The 20598-nt window shown below is 32.1% G+C and overlaps 1 protein-coding gene across 2 annotated transcripts in view; it reads left to right on the top strand.

Annotated features, from left to right (window-relative positions):
• The window catches only part of LOC140439261 (monocarboxylate transporter 12-like), a 448050-nt gene that overhangs the window by 411487 nt on the left and 15965 nt on the right, over nucleotides 1-20598 (top strand). For both annotated transcript variants that reach the window (XM_072529064.1, XM_072529063.1), the window contains exon 6: nucleotides 16158-16408. In XM_072529064.1, the coding sequence (XP_072385165.1) occupies nucleotides 16158-16408 (251 nt within the window). The remainder of the gene's footprint in view (nucleotides 1-16157; nucleotides 16409-20598) is intronic.

Below are 20598 nucleotides of genomic sequence, written 5' to 3'. Positions count from 1 at the left end.
CACAACTGTTTTGACTTCTGTGTAGGTATAGAAGAGATGTTTAATTGCCGCGACGTATTTGGGCTGTGTGATTAAACTACGTTACATTCTTACCGAAAGCAGAAGAACATCCGATAGTAATACATGACTTCGTGAGAAATCATCCATTAAATCTCTGATTGATTTTAACTTTAACGTAATAGACCAGTCTACTTTATAAAAATTAGACTATAGAAGTAATTATAATATTTATATCTTCTAGATATTACTAGATGCATTAAAGAAATAATGAATGCATTTAAATGGGCATCAATTGACATCAACACAGATAAGACCAAAGGCTATAGCGGGATAAGATGGTCAAAAGTGCCCCCGCACCGATCAGCACTGCGACTTGTGCTTTCAATAAGGAATATAAAAACATGACTTCATACACATTTTTATCTTCCTAGGTCCCATAGAACCTCTTAAATCTAAAAAGAAGCTTTTTTCGACTTTATTTTTTTCTGGACGCAATTTTGCTTTAAAAAATCTGAAAAAAAAATCATGAAGATGTATCTTTTGAACACAAAATAGCCTGATTTTTTTCAAATTTTTCTATTGAAAAGTGAGCTCAGAAAAAATCATTGGAATTTTCAATAATTTTTTAGGTTATGTTAATAATTTTTGGCTAACTTTTAAAAAGCAATTTTTTATTTATTTTTTTCGTTTTTTTAAATGGTCAAGGCAGAATTTTTAATTTCTGAGCTGAAAGCATCGAAAAATAAAAAAAAACGTTTTTACTCATTTATTTGCACATAACCCCAAAACTCAGTTGGTAATTCAACATTTTTTCTTTCACATTATCACATTATTTTGTAAAAGTCTCCATTTAACTCTTTCATTAAGATAAAATTCGAAAATACCATGTTTTATCCTTTTCGCACTTTTTTTAACTTACCTCAAAATCAGATAGTTAGATGGATGATTTTTCATCTATTTTCTTACGGGCTATGAATCATCGTTGTTAAAAGAATCATTTTTAACTTACAAATTTTCAAATTGCGAAAAATCGTGTTTTTCTAATATTTTCCCACTTTATTGGCTCATAACCTTAAAATCTAGTAGCTACATGATCGAATTTCCGTGTGTTTTTGATCGCACCCTTCAGTTTCGTTCGTATTTCCATCTAAGAACGCTAGCGTCATCTGTTGTTTTGGATGCATGTTTATCATAAAAATTTTTTGCTATACCACAAACTAACTCAATTGCATTATAGTGGCAATGGTAGGGCGGAAGTCGAAGAACTTCATGACCATATTTAAGAGCCATTTGATCAGCAACAAATTTCTTTTGAATTTTGTGCTCTCCACACCTTTGAAGTAAATCAACTTTTAAAAGTATGTCACTGTGATAATTTTTTTTCTCTCAACCACAACTTTATTTCTTCTTTTGTCCAGCTGTTTGAAGAAAATTTCTCTTCTACTCTTGAGTGGTAGGATGCATTATCCATGAAATATAATGTAGCGTTTACCATTACCGGAAAGACTAGAAGAATAACATTTCGTAATGCCATCTTGCCAGGATGATTTTGACATATTTCCTTTAGTGAAAATCCAAGTTTGATCTAAAAATACAACTTGCCTCGGACTATCGGAGTTTTATTGTTGATGTATTTTCTTAAAAAATGCCACCGTTTTGAAACAACATTAGAGAGTTCACACAATGCTTGTCTACTATTTGTCTTTTTACATAGAAATATTTATATCGAATATTTGTCTTTTATTTTTTGTAACACAGCACTAACTGTTATATCTTCTTTGAATTTATACATATTATATATAATATTTTTAATTGCAAGTTTAATTGACTGGTGCAAATCTAAAGTTTTTGGGTGTCGACGATTTCTCCTGCTTACTTTATTTATTTCATCCTCACTGATATTATTAATTCTTCGTAATGTCCTCTCTGAGATACCGCAAGCATTGCATGTGCGTTTCTGAACTGCCATAACAGATGTCAATGGACCGATATTATTTTTTTCCAAATTGAAATAACTTTCGACTTTTAGAACTAAACGCCGTTCTTCTGGAGATAACACTCTACGTTTTGACTGTATTTTATTTTCTTCCAAATTACTCATTTTGCTTTAAAGTACTGCTTCACTACACTACTATAAAAAATAGGTACTTATATACAACTACTACATCCTAAAAAGGACGAGGGTTGTGCAACAGACGAAACAATCGAACACAAATTATTTAACAGCCAATGGTAAACAAGCATAAACACTGCATTGATTGTTATTGCAAAAACCGTTCGCATATTTTAAATAAGATTTTTGCTGATTATGTATTTTGTTAAATTATTAAATAACACCAATACAACCCACGACCATCAATTAATTTTTAACTTTAAATAGAAGAGAAATATAATGGCGTTTGAATTTGATCTACTGTGTCGATGACAGTGTCGTTAACAGAAAGATATTTTTAAACAGCATGAATCATTTTTTAATGATTGTGAGGATTTAAGAAATACATTACTAAACAAATTTTTAAAGTGTGTATAAAGGAGATTACAATTATTATGGCACATGGTATTTACTCCTTATTTTTCAAATAATATGTTCTTGTAAAGGCATAACTTTGATTATTGGGTAAACCTACATTATACGATACGTCAGAAGAAATTAAAAAAAAAATGAACATGTAATAAATTCACTGTTCCGTACAGGATAAATATTCCGTACTCGTACTATTGCAATAAAATATTTAAACCAATAAACGATAACTTGTTGAGCAGTGCTGATTGAAACAACAGAGCAGTAAAATGTTATTCATAAAGGTAGTGTAAAATATATCGCCGCTTATCTGGTCCGCTAGTAATAAAGTTACCAGCATTTAATTGCAAAGCGGTCCTCTTAGGTGAAAAATATTATAGGTGAATATATGGAAAAAAAAATTAGTAACTATTTAAATAAAAAATGTATATACAGTTTATTGTAAATTAACTAACGTCGTTCTTAATCAACAAGAAGAGAAAATCTCAAATTCAAATAATTGACAGCATATCAGACAGGGTTACATACATGGTCTTAAAACTAAGTCCAAAAACTAAAATAAAGATCGTGCAAGTTTATGCTCCAACTGAAAAAGCAACCGATGAGGAAATAAATTCTTTTTACGAAGACCTTAAAAAAGCTATAGACAACAACAAGGAATCCAAAATAATAATAATGGGAGATTTTAACGCCAAAATTGGAAGTAAGATTGAAGTCTCTGAAAGCAAGATTGGAAATTTTGGATTCGGCACAAGAAACACAAGAGGAGAAAACTTCATGGAATTCCTGGAACAAGAAAATATGTATGTTATGAATACCTTCTACAAAAAGAAACTTAACAGAAAGTGGACATGGATCGCACCTAACGGAACTACCAAAAATGAAAGACTAGACTATTTTCTCTCAAACAACAAAGGAATATTTGAAGACGTCACAACAATAAACAACGTAACAACAGGTAGTGACCATCGTATAGTTAGAGCAAAAATAAATATTAACCTGAAAGAAGAGAGAAAAAGGATTAAAAAAAAAAAAACGAGGATAGGTGCCTTTAAATTAAGAACAAATGAAGAGCAATTCCGAGAGGTCTTAGCGGATAAGTTCGAATCTGATCCTTCACATAATCAAGATCAAATTGACGAGATTAATAAAAACATAAATAAAAATCTTCTCGCAGCAGGACTACAGGTGGCAAAGAAAACAAGGACTAAAGAAGACAAAATAAGCAATGAAACTAATCAGCTAATGACGAAAAGAAGACAACTACTAGCGCAAAACAAACGCTATACTCAAGAATACAGAGAACTTATTAAACAATTAGAAAAGAACTAAAACGTGACATACAAAAATGGAACGAGAACTTAATAGAGCGAGTCATTGAAAACAACAGAGGCTTAAAATGTCTAAGACCCGCACTGGGAGTTCAAAAAATCATCAAAATTAAAGACGCCAACAATAAGGAAGAAAAGGACAAATATAAAATAACAAATATTGTCGAAGACTTCTACACATCCTTGTACAGCTTGCAAGGCCAGCCTAATGAAACAACAAAGGAGAACGTCAAAAGAAAAATAAAAAACGTGGGATCAGAAGTACTACCAAATATAAAGGGATTCGAAATAGAAATAGCTTTAAAAGAGCTAAAAAATAATAAAGCTCCAGGACACGACGGTATAATTGCCGAGGTCTTGAAAACAAGCAAGACATTAACAATTCCTGTACTAACAGAACTATTTAATAGATGTCTCCATAATAGCAAGATCTCTAAAGACTGGAACGAGAGTCTAGTAATACTCTTACACAAAAAAGGGGATAAATGTGATCTACAAAATTATAGACCTATATCGTTGCTCAGTCAAGTATACAAACTATTTATGAGAATTATTAACAACCGGTTAACCTTCAAAATGGACAATTACCAACCGGTTGAACAGGCTGGCTTCCGCAAAGGATATAGTACATCAGAACATCTGCTGACAATGAGAACATTGATAGAGAAGGCAAATGAATACCAACTACCCGTATTTCTTGCCTTCGTCGACTATGAAAAGGCGTTTGATAGTATCGAGATGTGGGCCATTGAACAAGCTATTAATAATTGTAGAATAGATTCGAGATCTAGGCAACTAATACATAATATATATGAAAATGCAACTATGATAGTACAACTAGACGAAAATACAAATCCCATCCCCATTAAGAGAGGAGTGAGACAAGGAGACGTAATATCGCCAAAGCTTTTCAACCTAGCCCTAGAAGACGTCTTCAAAACTACAAATTGGTCAACCTAGGACATTAACGTTAATGGCAACAAGTTAAACCACCTCAGATTCCCTGACGACATAGTGATTATAGCGAGCACATTCGAGGAACTGCAAATTATGATGATGGAACTAGCAGCCAGTTCCCAATACGTCGGCCTAAAAATGAATATGAAAAAAACAAAAATAATGACAAACACAGATGACCCCAGACGTATAACTAAAAATGGCAGTGAGATAGAACAAATCCAGGAATCTGGATTTGTTCCAGAATCCACAAATCCAGAAAACAAGGCCAAATCCTAAAACTTGACAAAGAGAACCAAAGTGCGGAAATTACTAGAAGAGCAAGACTAGCCTGGGCAGGATTTGGAAAACTTAGTTGGATACTTAAGAACAGCAAAATAACCCAATACTTGAGGATCAAACTGTTCAACCAATGTATCTTTCCTATCATAGCATATGGATGTTAAACCTGGACCCTAACCAAGGCAAACATGAATAAACTAGCCAACAGTAAGAACAATGGAAAGAGCAATGTTAGGTATACGACTGTCAGATAAAAAAACTGGGTAAGATCCAAAACAAAAGTCGAGAACATAACAACAAAAATTGTCCAACTTAAATGGAGCTTGGCGGACCACATTGCTAGACAAAAAGACCAACGTTGGAATACTACAATACAACATTGGAGACCTTACGAAAGTAAACGACCAAGAGGAAGACCACAGATGAGATGGGTTGATGACATTAAAAGAATAGCCGGAACAAATTGGAAATATGTTGCTCAGGATAGAGACCGATGGAAGGAGTTGGGAGAGGCCTATGTCCAAACATGGACGACGGAAGGCTAAGAAGAAGAGAAGAAGAACTAACATCGCTAATAGCATTTAGGTGTGTAAGGCAACTAGTTTTTTTTTGAAAATAAAAATAAAAAAGGAATACTCAATCTTTTAGGCTTTCTCTAAACTTTACTTACATTCACCTTGTATATCTCTGTACATTTGTTGAAAAGTAACTCTGCAGTGACAAAGGCTACGAAAAAGTAAACACTTTGTAAAGTTCAATAAGTTAAGAGACCCCAAGGATTATTAATGACGGTAGCTTTATCTTAGACTAACGTCAAAATCTCCCCTACTCAGAAACGATTTTAAAATAAAAATTGCTGACCGTCCCGAAGGGAAAGTTTTGAAAAAAGTGTCGTTGATTTATGTTTCCTAACTCTCAGATTATATAGTGGTAGCCATAAATAAAAAAAAGTGGAACATATTAAATTTTTAAATTATAGAACATATAAAGTCTCGTTCACTTTTTTTATTTTTCTGCTACTGTCAGGAAAACATAATACTAACCCATTATAATATAGAAAAATTAACAATTATTTGCATTTTTTTGGGGTTTTTGTCCTTCTTTATTCCTAGCTCATCAGTATCAACTTTTTTCTTTTTCTAGTGCGCTCTCCACTAATGAAGATTGGCTATAACCATTGCAAATTCGTGTCTATCTTCTGCTTTAGAAGAGCGTCTGTGTGTTTAACCCGGTCCAGTCGCGAATGTTTTTCAGCCAGGATATTTGTGTCTACCAGGATCCTTTTTTTCTTCGATTTTACCCTTCATAATCAGCTGCAACAACTCGTACTTATCGTTTCGAAGTATGTGTCCCAAATATGCTGTCTTTTACCTTTTAATGGTGGTCAAAAGTTCTCTGATCTCTGTTCGTTCGTAATATGATCAGTCCGTGGTATCTTCAAAATTCTCCTAAAAAGTTAGATCTCAAAAGCTTCCAGTTTTCTTATTAAGTTAACATTAACAGTCCAGGCTTCGACACCATAAAGAAGAATACAGTGGATATAACATTTTACCATCCGATATCAGATTTGCAGATTGAGTCTTTGTTTACTTAGAAATTTCCTCATCTTCAAAAAGGCTGCTCTTGTTTGCTCTATTCTTGTATCAAGTTTGGAACTTGTTTTTTAACATTTCTGTTTCAATATGTGCGTCTAGTAAGTTGTCGTTCTGTAGTTTTCGTGGTCTTTCTACTCATCGTCTTCCTATTGGGGAACCGTCTCTTGCCATCTTTACTACTCTATTTGTTGTCATTCGGTTTATATGATCGTTCCATTCTACTCTTCTATTTCTTACCCAGTTCTTGTTGTTCTCCACCTTGCATCTATGTCATATATCTATACTTCTAGCTCTGTCCCATAATATCTTACCATCAATTTTTCCAAGTGATTTCGTTTTGTAAATTCTGCCTTTCATTTCTTTTCTGATATTTGTATTTCTCCATATTGTTTCATTTAGGCAACCTGCGGCACTGTTTGATCTATTCACTTGATGTTCCACTACAGTTTTTCGAGCTTTACGTAGCTAGATAATGATGCCTATATATTTAAACTCTATCATTTGTTCTATTATCTGACCTTCCAGCTTCAATTTACATCTTGGTAAATTTACTGTTGTAACCATGCATTTGGTCTTTTTTGGGGAAATTAACATGTTAAATTTTCTAGCGGTTATATTAAATTGGTGCAGCATACGTTGTAAATCATCTTCACTTTGAGAGAGTAGTATTGCGTCGTCTGCATAGCAGTTTCTTTTAAGTTGTTTTTCTCCCATTTGGTATCCTTTTTTAGTTCTTACTTTTTTTATTATTTCATCTATAATCAGGTTGAACAATAGAGAAATAATAATGACTTAAAATTTAACGTTTCGTCTGCAAGTGCAACTGAAAGTATTAACAGAGATGTGGCAACCGTCACCTCGTAACCGTCTTCCTCTAAAGATTGGCTTGTCTGCTTTCTCTGGAAGGTATTTCTTCATAAGTATTATTTTGTGTTAATACCCTGTTTTGGCATCTTCGACACCTTTAGGGCAGGAGTGACCCTCAGGTCCATTTTCTTGCACTCTGTATACAGTTTTCACTTTTCTTTGATTTTTTTGGACTTTTTTATCACAATTTAATACCCAATCTTAATAAAACAGCTTTATTCTTGCTAGCCAACGATGTTCTAGTCTTTTATTTACAATTATCGCACCATGGAGATGAGCATTATGATATATGTACACGAATCTCTCGTATAGTGCCACAAAAAATGGCACAATTTGAGGTTTTCTTTGGGAAGAGTGGGAAAAGTCTTTGAGGACAATCTGTATACCTACTATTATTAATATCTCTTAAATAAAGATTATTTTATTAGAGACTAAAATATATAAAAGAAGCCTACTAGAAGTAGCTCCTCTTTCCTTATAAATAATTTTATTAATTATTTCTTCAAATTTACGGTTGACATTTTGTAGCAGTATTTTATTTTGTTTCCTCTCATTAGCATATGAATAAAATACGACATTCAGATCTTGTCTAAAATTAATTAAAGGCGTATAAAAACATTAGTTATAACTGTTTAATATACCATAATAATTATAAGCGGAAATGTAAAAATTAATTCAAAGTGGTAGGTAAATCTGTTTAGGAAACATTTTTTTATTGACATCGGCGATAAACACAACCCACTTTTTTGAAAAAAACCTATTTTATGACTATTTTTAATGCAGGTTTTATGTTTTTAACCGAAATATCCATTTACGATTTGTGTATAATAGCGGTAGTTGTTTGTAATTAAAAAATAAACATAAAAATTATAACAAAGTTTGCAATAAGGCGCTTTGTGATCTATCTAAGAATAGACACAAAATACATAAAAAACTACTTTATGGATCTATATAAGGCTAGGCTCACACGCGTCGAATTTGAATGGTCGATAAAAGTTCGATCACTACACGACATTTATTCGATGACGTTTGTTAATCTACGTAGCGACACTACGTTGAACAGTGTCCAAAAAACGCAACTGGTCCTCTGATCGGTCGCAAAGATCGATGTGTGTATGCGCGCTTTCATTTGGTACTGTTCGCCTAACAAAAAAAAATAAGACCTTGTGAATTTAAATCGGTCTACTGTAGAGATGTTCAGGAAAAGTACTATCAGTTTAAAAATGATAAAAAATGCGATTTTTGAATAACTGTCTATTTTTAAGAGGCTGAATCGTCGAATCTGTTAAATGAATTGTAATTTATCAATGCTCATTTGAAAGGTAGGTACTTTAAACTCCTGTTTTTTCAATTTTTTTAAAATTTGCCTGTTTCTACAATTTTTTCCTTGTATGGTTAAATTTTGACAATTAATTGAAAATCATAAAATTTTGTAAGTTTTCTTTTTGTTCTTCTTGGTCTATAAAATAAAACTTTTGAAATACCGCTGTTTTCATATATTGATTTTATATCATCACTTATTCCGGATCCTAATTGTAGAAATATTGCAGATACTAGATCGATTAACATAATCACTAATAACTCGTTCAAAGGTAAAACTTTCCTTTCTCTCCTCCAGATTCTCTTTGAAGAAACTAAAAGTTTCCTCAAATCCCACCCTGAGTTAGTAGTAACTAAATCTGACAAAGGTAATGTTACCGGAGTAATGTTGAAAGGTGATGACTTTCTCAAGAGATTCATGATCAGGATTTATTCTAAATGGTGATCCAACTAATAATATTTAAAACAAATCTAATGCCTTAATAAAATGCCTTTGGCAAAAGAAACAAATTGATTCAAACACTAAAAAGAAACTCACATCCTATAAAAGTGTTATTGCTAAATTCTACAACCCCCCAAAATTCATAAACCTACCTTAACTATGAGACCTATAGTTTCCTCCATAGGCTCACCAACTGAACATATTGCGGGCTTTCTCACTAATATTGGTACTGAAGCTTATGATTCGAATAATGATTACTACATCAGAGATTATTTCCAAATTGTCGAGTTGTTTATTAACAGAACTATGTTACCACATAATGATGTTCTCGCCAGTTTGGATTTTGTCTCCCTCGTCAGCAATGTTTACTTAATGCCGTTCTACGGTCTATAAACACTGGGATAAAATTTCTGCAATATGTAGCACTGATTATGGTATGTTTACTGAGATGATTGATGGACTTCTTGTTTAATTCCACTTGTTTTTCTTTTAAGAACAAATATTGTAAACAAATTTTTGTCACTCCTATGGGAGCCAGTATCTCTCCAATTCTGGCTACATATGTAAGGGACGATCTGTTGGATATTGTTCTCCAGGTTGTTCCTTTTAATGTTTCTTTCATTAAAAAGTATGTTGACATTATTATGTCCTGTCCACTAGGTTTAGAGACTAAGCTCTTAGACATTTTCAATAGCTGTGACCCCCACATTCAATTTACTCTTGAAAAAGGGGATCAAAACCAATCTGTTTCTTTTCTTGATACAATGTTTACTAGAAAACTGTATAACATCATTACAATTGATTGGTATAGAAAAAAGTGTAACTCTGGGAGATACCCCAACTACCATTCTTACCACAAGTCAGGCATAAAAGTTAATCTAGTGAAACAAATGACCACAAGAGTTTGTAAACTGGCTGACCCTGTTTTTAGAAAGAAGAATCTCAACATCCTTTTACAATTGTTCCTAGATAATTTTTACCCCGAATGCTTACTCAGCAAAATCATCTTCAACACATCCTCTGTTATACATAAGACACAAGCGAACCCTACCCAAAATAGAAGTGCTATGAAAGTTAGCTCTGATTCCCATTCAATATTCCTATTTCCTTCTTTTGTATCACTTCCATTTATTAAGGATGTTACTCCCACATTGACCAGAATTTTTGCTCAATACTTACCAAATGTAAAAATTGTACCAAACCAAAGTACCAAACTCAAATAAAAGTGATGTTGTATACAAACTTAGTTGTTTAGATTGAGAAGGTTCTTATATTATGTCACATCTCCCAAAAAGTTTCCAACCGTTTGACTCTTTACAAGAGTGACATTAAGTTACACTCTGATAGATGTTTCCTAGCCACACATGCTAACACAACATTACACTTTAACTAACTCTTTAAATTTTCCGGATGTAAAAATCCTATCCACGGAAAGTAATTATTCTAAAAGATTGTTTCTCGAGATGGCATTCATTTTTCAAGAGAAAGAAACCATTAATAAAAAGACAGATACCAACAATTTGAGCAACTAATACTCATTACTGTTAACTTTAGATAACCACAAATCTACTAATAAAGGCAATGCATCGTCAATAATATGAGGTTCATTATAAATATGTGATATAATACCTCTTCTACTTCACGAAATAAGTCGTTTTTCCTCTTCTTATTCAGAAAATCCAGCGCCTGTTAGGTATACTCTTATCCACTAACATCCAAAGTTCTATCGTTTTAAGTTAATAATTATGAATACACAAACAATTGTTTTGTTTATGATTAAGTACATGTGCAACCTAGAATTTTTATAACATGACTACATTTTCTGTGATGATTTTATAACATAATTTTACTTACATATTTGTCTAATAGTTTATTTTTTTAAATGTGTTTTGTCCAAAAACGTTTTTAAAACAAACAATTTTTCGCTATTATTTGTAGGAACCAATGGGTTGTTTATTCCATTTTTTAACACCATGACAACTAACCTCAATTGGTGTAAGATACAAAATCATTTTTAGTCTGTAATTTGTACTAATTTTGTTTATTGTAGCACCCTGATATAAAAAGTATTAACACCAATAAAAGAATTAAAAAATTTAGATAGAAACTAAGCAACTATAAGGTCCGATAATCAGAAAAACAGAAAAACATAAAACCAGACAGAAACAGACAAAAATAGTTAATCTAATTAAAACTCATCCAAATGTAGTCCCCATGTATGATGGGCATCATTGTTTTCGAAATTCTAGCCTCAGGTTAATTTACGACAAATAGGATTAAGAAGCTACTATTTAATTTGATTATTTAATTAAATTTCTAATTAAGATATCCTAAATAAAAAAAATCCTAACGGTAGTCCTTGATACACCCTGCAATAAAACGTAATTAAACCTATGCCTACTCCCAAATACGCAAGTCGTCCCCGGCAAAATCGACTTTTCAGAGAGTTTACGATCTCCTAATATGGAATTAGCCCGAATCCATAAAACTAATTTAATCTCCACCGTTTATGGAAGACGTTAACTTATCTCTCTTTTGTTTGTACTGTATCCATAATTCCCAGCTTAAGCGGTTAAGCGGCAGGTACACTGAATCTTATCAGCGTTCCGCAAGGAAACGTTCTTGGTGTGTCAATCAGAACGTTAGAGAAATTGCTAAACTCGCGAGTATGATTTAATGCTCCAAAAGGTAGCGACTTGCTGAAAACGATATTTTATGGGAATAAAAGGCGTGTTTCAATTTTCTATTTGGTTTATAACGATTAATTATGAATAAATATGGCATGTTTCTTTTTAGTTAAAAGAATACTAAATATAGTATAAATATTTTGTATTTTTCTTTATCTTAGAGCTCTTATTTAATTAATATATCTTCAAAATAGCTGTAATACCTGGGTAATATCATGCGTGGCGAGAGATGCGACTTACTTTAATTATTTATACAGGAAAATATCCAGATACACAGAAATACAAAAAAATACTATCATTTAATCACCTACAGATAATCACCTTATTTATAGCTAATGTATTTATAATTATAGTTGATTATTAAATAAAGATAACATACCTCGGGATTGTTCATTCAAATTTCTTACCGCTTTTTGGAAATACCCATGCCTCTTACCCATATACAAGGCTGAGTCTTATCAGGGTTTGGAATATTTAATATTTGCTTTTCGTGTAATGTTTTTTGTCTTGTAATTTTTAAGGAAAGGAAGCGATAACATAACAGCAGAGATGATGAAATATGGTGGAAAACTGCTAAATAATTGGATATACAAGAGCATACAGGAGATATGGATAAAAGAACGAATACCAGAAGATTGGAAGGAAGCCATTATTTGCCCATTACACAAAAAACGAGACAAAACAGAATACAGTAATTACAGAGGAGTAGCGTTACTAAATACCGTATATAAAATCCTATCAAAATCCATAAAAGATAAGCTAGAAAAAGAAGTTGAAAATATAATAGGCAAATATCAGTGCGGATTTAGACGAGGGAGAAGCACAACGGACCAAGTATTCATAATCAGAGAATTACAAGCAGAAAGCTATGAACACAACTTACCAACGATAGCTCTATTCATCGACTTCCAGCAAGCATACGATAGAATAAAAAGGAAGGAATTAAAAGAGACCCTTGAGGAACTGGGAGTTAGCAGAAAGTTGCGTAACATGATACATCTTACTTTAGAGAATACAGAAAACAGAGTCAAAGTAAACAATCATGTATCGGACAAATTTATAGTAAACGAAGGATTAAGGCAGGGCGATCCTTTGTAATCATTACTCTTCAATTTATGCCTAGAAAAAATAATGCGAGAAGCGAAAATCAATATAGAAGGACTCCTATATCACAAAAGACACCAAGTTTTGGCATTTGCGGATGATATAGTGTTGCTGGCAAGAGGAAAAAAAGAGCTGCAGGAGATAGTACAGAGAATAGTACAAGCAGCAAAGAAAATGGGAGTTTACATAAATGAAACTAAAACAAAATGTATGCAGTGGACATATGATCAGTTCAGGGATGGACAAAAGTTTAAAGTAGAAATAGAACAAAGATCATCATACGAATTCGAAATGTTAGAAAGATTTACATACCTAGGTACAATAATATCACGTAAACCTAACATTAAAGAAGAAATACAAGCTAGAATAATGGCAGGCAATAGAAGTGTACATGCTCTTAGTGGAATGTTGAAAAGCAAGTTTTTATCAAGAAAGGCAAAAATACAGTTATCCAAAACAACTATACAACCAATAGTAACGTACTGCAGTGAGACATGGACAATGACAAAAAATGAACAAAATTTACTGGAGATATGGGAAAAGAAAATCCTGTGGAAGATATATGGAGGAATAATAAGGAACGGTTTATGGATAAGAAGATCAAATGATGAGTTAAAAAAATTATATATTCAACCTAACATAATAGGAGTCATAAAAGCACAGAGACTAAGATGGCGAGGTCACCTAGAAAGGATGCCGAACACGAGGACTCCAAAAAGGGTACTAAACTACACTATAACTTTAAAAAAGAGAAAAGGAAGGCCAAAAAATAGATGGAATCAGGAGGTAGAAAAAGATATGGAAGAAATTGGACTAGAAGGCCAGAAAAGAAAAATAAATAACAAGAAGGAATGGAGAAAAATCACATATCGAGCCAGAGAAGATCTCAGTACATAAAGGAAAGCGAAAATGAAGAAAGAACAAACTTTTTAAGCCATGGGCCTCTAAGGCCTTTAGTGCTATTGTATATATATATATATATATATATATATATATATATATATATATATATATATATATATAAGGACTTTTAATATGTGGACAAACTATAGTCTTTAAGATATATTTAGATATCAAGATATTTAAATATATATACAGATTGAACGAATTTAAAACGGAACATACGAAATCAATGTATTTCGGCTCAACTCCGCTCTAGGTGGTTGGCCAACAAAAGGTTGTCCTTATTATAAAAATCCAATACTTCAGCGGGCTGCTGGATTCTGAACTCATTCAAGAACAAGTCAAAACTCCACCCAAATAGGTTGCCTAGAATGACTGTGAAAACTAGACTAAACAAGCAGTTATTATGCTGTCAAACCATCTATCGCTTCCTTATAGTCCAAGAGATAGAGCCGAAATTTTGAACTGATCGGTAATATGACATTTCTCTATTGGAATATATTCATTGTAACTGGGTTAAGACTTTGCCTTACAGGCGGACGCCCTTCGTGGTACAGGGGGTGGCTATACAGGGATGAAGTTGTAATTTTTTTCGGAAAAATTAAAGATCGATAATATGGCTGAAAATTTACCCAGAGTAAGATCTTGGTATAACTAGACGAAATCCCAAAGGGCGGACGCGAGAGTAGATACATAAGGGGTGGCGGACAGGGGTCTCCGACTAGGAGGCAAGCTCCTCTTTCCTTTATCTAAGCAGTCAGATTCAGATGGATATTTTGAGCGGTGTTGCCAATCTCATTTATCTAGATGTTTTTCAAATAAGGTGTTAACCATAAAATATTTACAGGAAAGAAAGCAAATACCTACAAACCATTAAGTTTATTTTTGTTATTAGTCTGTTGTAGTAGATTGGTAAATACAATGAAAAATATAGGCAAATATCCGATTTATTTAAAGATACGAAGAAGATATAACGCGGCGATTGGCAACATTGACTTTGGGCGGCGCTAAAGACTATGGTGCGTCCTAAAAGGAGACAGATAGTTGAAGATATTTTATACAATGTCTATCACCGGGTATGGATTTATTTTTGTCCAAGTTTTATATTGGTCCACTATTTCAAATGCAGTTCAAACAGACATATATTAAATTGTATGTTCCGTTTTAAATTCGTTCAATCTGTATATATATATATATATATATATATATATATATATATATATATATATATATACATAGCGTAAACACTAGAAGATCTGCAACACCTTACTCAACAACTAAACATACATTGCAACGATTATGGACTAAAAATAAATTTGAAGAAAAGCTCACGGTACTTACAAAAGCACAAAACATCAAAGTTAAGCTAGTACTATATAATACAGAAATTGAACAAATATCTTCGTACTAATACCTTGGAGTATGGATCACAGAGGATACTGATCAAACAAAAGAAATAAGATGCCGCATTGAAATTGTACGGTCAACTTTTAACAGAATGAGAAAACTGTTTTGTAATCGCAATATCAATATAACGCTCGGGATAAGAATGCTTCGATGTTATATATTCTCCACCCTTTTGTATGGGGTTGAGGCCTGGACACTGAAATAATCCAACATTAAAAACCTGGAAGCCTTAAAAATGTGGTGTTACCGTTATATTCTAAAAATATCATGGATGGATCTTAAAACTAACGAACAAGTTTTAAATTCCATAAAAATCAGGAAGTTGGAATACTTGGGTCAGATCATGAGAGGAGAAAAATACGAACTATTAAGGAATATAATGCAGGGCAAAATTAAAGGCAGAAGAAGCGTAGGAAGACGTGAAATCTCGGGACTATGCAATCTCCGTGAATGGTTTGGAAGCAGTTCAGTTCAATTGAACTATTCAGGCGCGTAATCAACAAAATTATAATTGCTAGAATGATTTCCAATCTCCGATAGGAGTGAAACTTGAAGAAGAATTTATGTATTTTTATTTTTAATTTGAATCATTTGAACCTTTAATTTTTATATATAATATATAATTCTTTAGGTTATAAATTATTTGTTTTTCTTTATGTTTCCGATCAATGGCAGCTTCTATCTAATTCAAAACGGAAACGTTTTTTAAGACATAATTTTAATTTGGTCATTGTCTTTTAGAGCCTTGGGATGGAGACTAGGCCTACAAGTAGTGACAGGCGCAATTTCGGTAACTTTTATTCTGGGTACCTTCTACCGGTCAGCCTCCTTGTATCACCCTCAACGAAGAGCCATCCTCCATATCAAGAACCAAAAGAGGAAGATCAAAGACAAGAATAAGATCGAAGACAAAGTGCCATTCTTCGACTTCAGCACTTTGAAAAGTAAAACCGTCCGTATTCTTCTGATTTCTACTGGAATCAGTGCCTTTGGTGAGTTTTTTTTTAATATTATAAATCTACTTGAGATTAAATAGCTAAAATATATATCGTCCGCTTACTGCCAAAACCAGTTAACATCACTTTTTGTCGATTCTAAGTTAAGTACGACTATGTACTTAATAATTATCAAAGAATGTACTGATGAAACCAGACACGTTTAAACAGATTTTAAATGTGGGAAACAGAAGGGTCTCAAAAAAACCAACTCCACTTTTATTAAGCCAAAAACAGATATGTGCAGTTGTCTGTTAAAATAAAATAATATTTTATCATTTACAATATTCTAGTTCTGTCAAAACAAGACAAGTGCAAGTTAGGTTACTTTCACTGTACTATTTCGGTATATTTCGTGATAACTGTATTTAGTTCAGCGTAATACGATATTGTGCGTAGGTATTTAGGTATTTAGAAATTTGCAGAGATATGCATTATTCTTCAGTAAATGTCTGAACTTGTCGGCGTCCATGTGTTTTCAGTTTTAGACATAGATTTATTTTAAAAAGACAAAAAGACAAAGATTATGTACCTGAATCAGACAACTCATTGGAAGCAAGTAAGTTTTTTTCCATTTTTTTAATAAATTTAAGGTCTTTCTTGTTATCTTACTGAGTAATTTTAATTTTAGGTACCTCAGAATAACCTTAACCTAAATAATACTTTGCCGAAAGACGTTATACAATCAATTTCACGCTGGAAAAAATGTGACTTCAGCAAATGGAAGAACATTAAAAAACGTCAAAAACTTGAAGCCAAATCGATTGATCGCAGTAACGCTTCAGATGTACAGACAAATTCCCTCAAGATGCGAGAAGCATGATCTGTGCAAATTACTGGTCGACTGATTTTAACCGTCGAAAAGATTTCATATTAAGTAAAGTTAAAAGCCATGTACCTGAACGAAGAAGAGCAAAAGCAAGAAGTGTTAAGAAACAACGAGCAGATTCTAAAAGATATTTTCTTGAATTTAACAATCATAGAATAAGAGTCTGTAAAGACTTTTTTATAAAAACACTTTGTTTATGCACAGACGTTATTAAACATGCTTTCAGGTTTAACGGAGGAGGAGGTTTATTTGTTGGCAATGATAGAAGGGGTAAAAATGTACTCATAATAAAACAACTGATTCTAATTTAGAAGTCGTTAAAAAACATATTCAAAGCTTTCCTATTATGGAATCCCACTGTAGTAGACAATCTACGTATTTGATTGAATAGACAGTACTTGATTGCAAATTGAGTATTTTAAAAATAAAGAGCTATGCGAAAATGAGAATCTAACGCCGGTTTCCCAAATAACTTATAGAAGAGTATTCTGCAAAAGTTATAATATGTCTTTTTTTACCCCTAAAAAAGGTCAACCAATTGGAAGAGAATTAAGAAAGTCACATTATGCGAAAGAACGAGTGTTACAGGGCAGCTAAAATGGAAGATAAAGAAAGGGCCCATAGGGAGAGTAACTTTATGTGCTGCAATTTTGATCTTCAATGCGTATTGCAGATCCCGAGTAGCGATGTAAGTCCGATGTATTACAACCGTAAGATTTGTACTTGCGACTTAACGGTGTATGAGTTGGCAATACCTAACAACTCAAACTGCTTTTCATGGACCAAGCTAAATATAAAAAGAGGAAGCCTGGAACTCGGCACTTGTGTATTAAGGTATATCGATAAACTCTCCACAGATATTACTGAACTTCCTCTTTTCTCTGACACTTGAAGCGGACAGAACCGCAATCAGAATATTACTGCCTTGCTTATGTATTTAGTATAAACTTATCTGTGATAGAACAAAAATTTCTCGAGAGTGGACATAATTACATGGAGGTAGATAGCATGCATAGTGCTATTGAAATGGAGCAAAAGTATGTTCCAGTTTACACCATGTATGATTGTCAAAACTAATAGTAAAAAATAGAACAAAAAATACAAATAATGAAGAAAAAGTTAACTGGCTACAAATAAAATGATTGAAATAATTAAAATCCAAACCAGGCATTATGTTGTACAGGTACGATCACAGTTCTGACTACAAAGAAATAACTATTTTTGGTAAAGGTCATCCTATTAATCTGAGCGAAATAGACTTAAAAAAGGCATACTCCAAACCTCAGCCCATCAGTTTAAAAAAAACAGGATCTATTAAAGTTATGCCAATCAGGAGCCATTCCATATGAATTCCATCAATATTATAAGTCATAAACGACCTCTAACGACATCGACGACAGTATACGTGAGCCTGATATTGAGGACAGTGATCTGGAAGATGAAGATTTGTGATCCAATACTCGACAAATGCCGCAAAAAAATGTTTTTTGTACTTTTTTTTAATTTTCATTTCACTTTAATAATTTTTTAACAAAATGTTTCGTTTATAATGGTGTTTACTTTAATATTTTTCAGCTATTAAATCATTTTCAGACGATTTTTCATTTCAAATTAAAGTTTAAAACGTAGATTCCTCAAAACTTTAAAAAGTGGAGTAAGTTGGTTTTGACAGTAAGCCGACGATATATATATATATATATATATATATATATATATATATATATATATATATATATATATATATATATATCTATATATATATATATATATATATATATATATATATATATATATATATATATATATATATATATTGATTTAGAGTATCAGCAATCGGTCAGGAAATAAAACTCTATTTGTTCAGTCTCAATATTTCGTCACGATTTTGTGACTTCTTCAGGAGAAAACTGTAAATTTATTAGAATAATTAATGATTATATGTAAACAAAATGAATATTTTAATACTTACAACTATAAGAATGAAAATTTAAATTTTTCTGGCATATCTAAATAAATGACATATTTTTGTTTGATTTTATTAAGGAGTTATGGTAACCGCAATATGTTATAGAGTGAATTCCCGTTGTACAATTTTCAGCGAGTAGGTTAAAATAAACAATTACTATGACAGTATTATTCATTTTATAAAGTGGAAAGATGGAATTAATAAAATTGAGAAAGAATCAGGAACACGATAAATTGATCTATAAAATGTAATTGATGGTATGTAGTCAGTTACTGCAATACTGATATTTAGGAATGTAATAAAATTATAGGTACAGTTACTAGAGAATTACTATAATAAGTATGTGTTTAAAGGTTAAGATCTATCATATTATATATTGTTTAGTATGTTGCAGTAGATATTACTTAAATGATTGGTGTCTGTCTTATAATTGATAGATTCAGGAGTTTTATTAATGTGTACCATTTCAAGGAAAAGCCGATTTTTATAATTATCAACTTGTTCCAAGATTTTTACATTATTAAAGTCAAAGTTATGTCCTGTCTTCAAGTGGTGGTCCACTAAGGCACAAGAGTTTTTTTGTATGTTACAGTCACTTTTGTGTTGAGTGACACGTTTTTTAAGCCACTGTTGACTTTGACCAATATAACAACTTTGACATTGACTGCAATTTATTCTATAAATTATATTACTCATTAATGAATTTGGAGTTTTAACTTTTATTTTTGTGAATAACCTTGAATTTAGAAGTGGATTGTATTTAATTAATTTAATGTTCGGAAATGTTTTGAAAAGTGGGACAATTTGGTCTGTTAAATTTTTTATGAAAGGTATTTTTTTATATGAAACTGGTTGTGGATTATTTATTAAAGCTCTATTGTAAAAGTTAGTGTTATAAATAAGTTTTTTTAATATATGTTTTGGGTAGCCATTGTTTAAAAACATTTCAAAAAGTTTCTTTAAATTGACATCTAGGAAACTCCGATCACAGATTGTCGTTACACGATTTTTCATAGATACAATTGTGTTAAATTTTTGACTTCTAGGATGATTAGAATAATAATTTATAAATCTGCCGGATGCAGTATCTTTTTGATACCAATCTAATATGATTTTGTTATCATTAGTTCTTATGACTTTGGTATCTAGAAAAGGTATACTATTTTCATTTTCATATTCGACAGTGAATTGAATATTTTGATGGAGTGAATTAAAGATCGTTTGTACTGTCTGAATATGGTTGAATGGTACACTGCATATTATATCATCAACAAATTTATAAATAAATGCTAGTGAAAACGGCAATTTTGAGATTCCAAGGTCTAATAAATGGTCTAGGATAATTGTTGCTAAAATAGGACTAATAGGACTGCCCATTGGTGTTCCAAATAT

This window comes from Diabrotica undecimpunctata, chromosome 4, assembly GCF_040954645.1.
Source record: "Diabrotica undecimpunctata isolate CICGRU chromosome 4, icDiaUnde3, whole genome shotgun sequence".
NCBI classification, from domain to species: Eukaryota; Metazoa; Arthropoda; class Insecta; order Coleoptera; family Chrysomelidae; genus Diabrotica; species Diabrotica undecimpunctata.
Note: the sequence above shows the minus strand (reverse complement) of the source record. Positions and strands in the feature narration are given on the sequence as shown.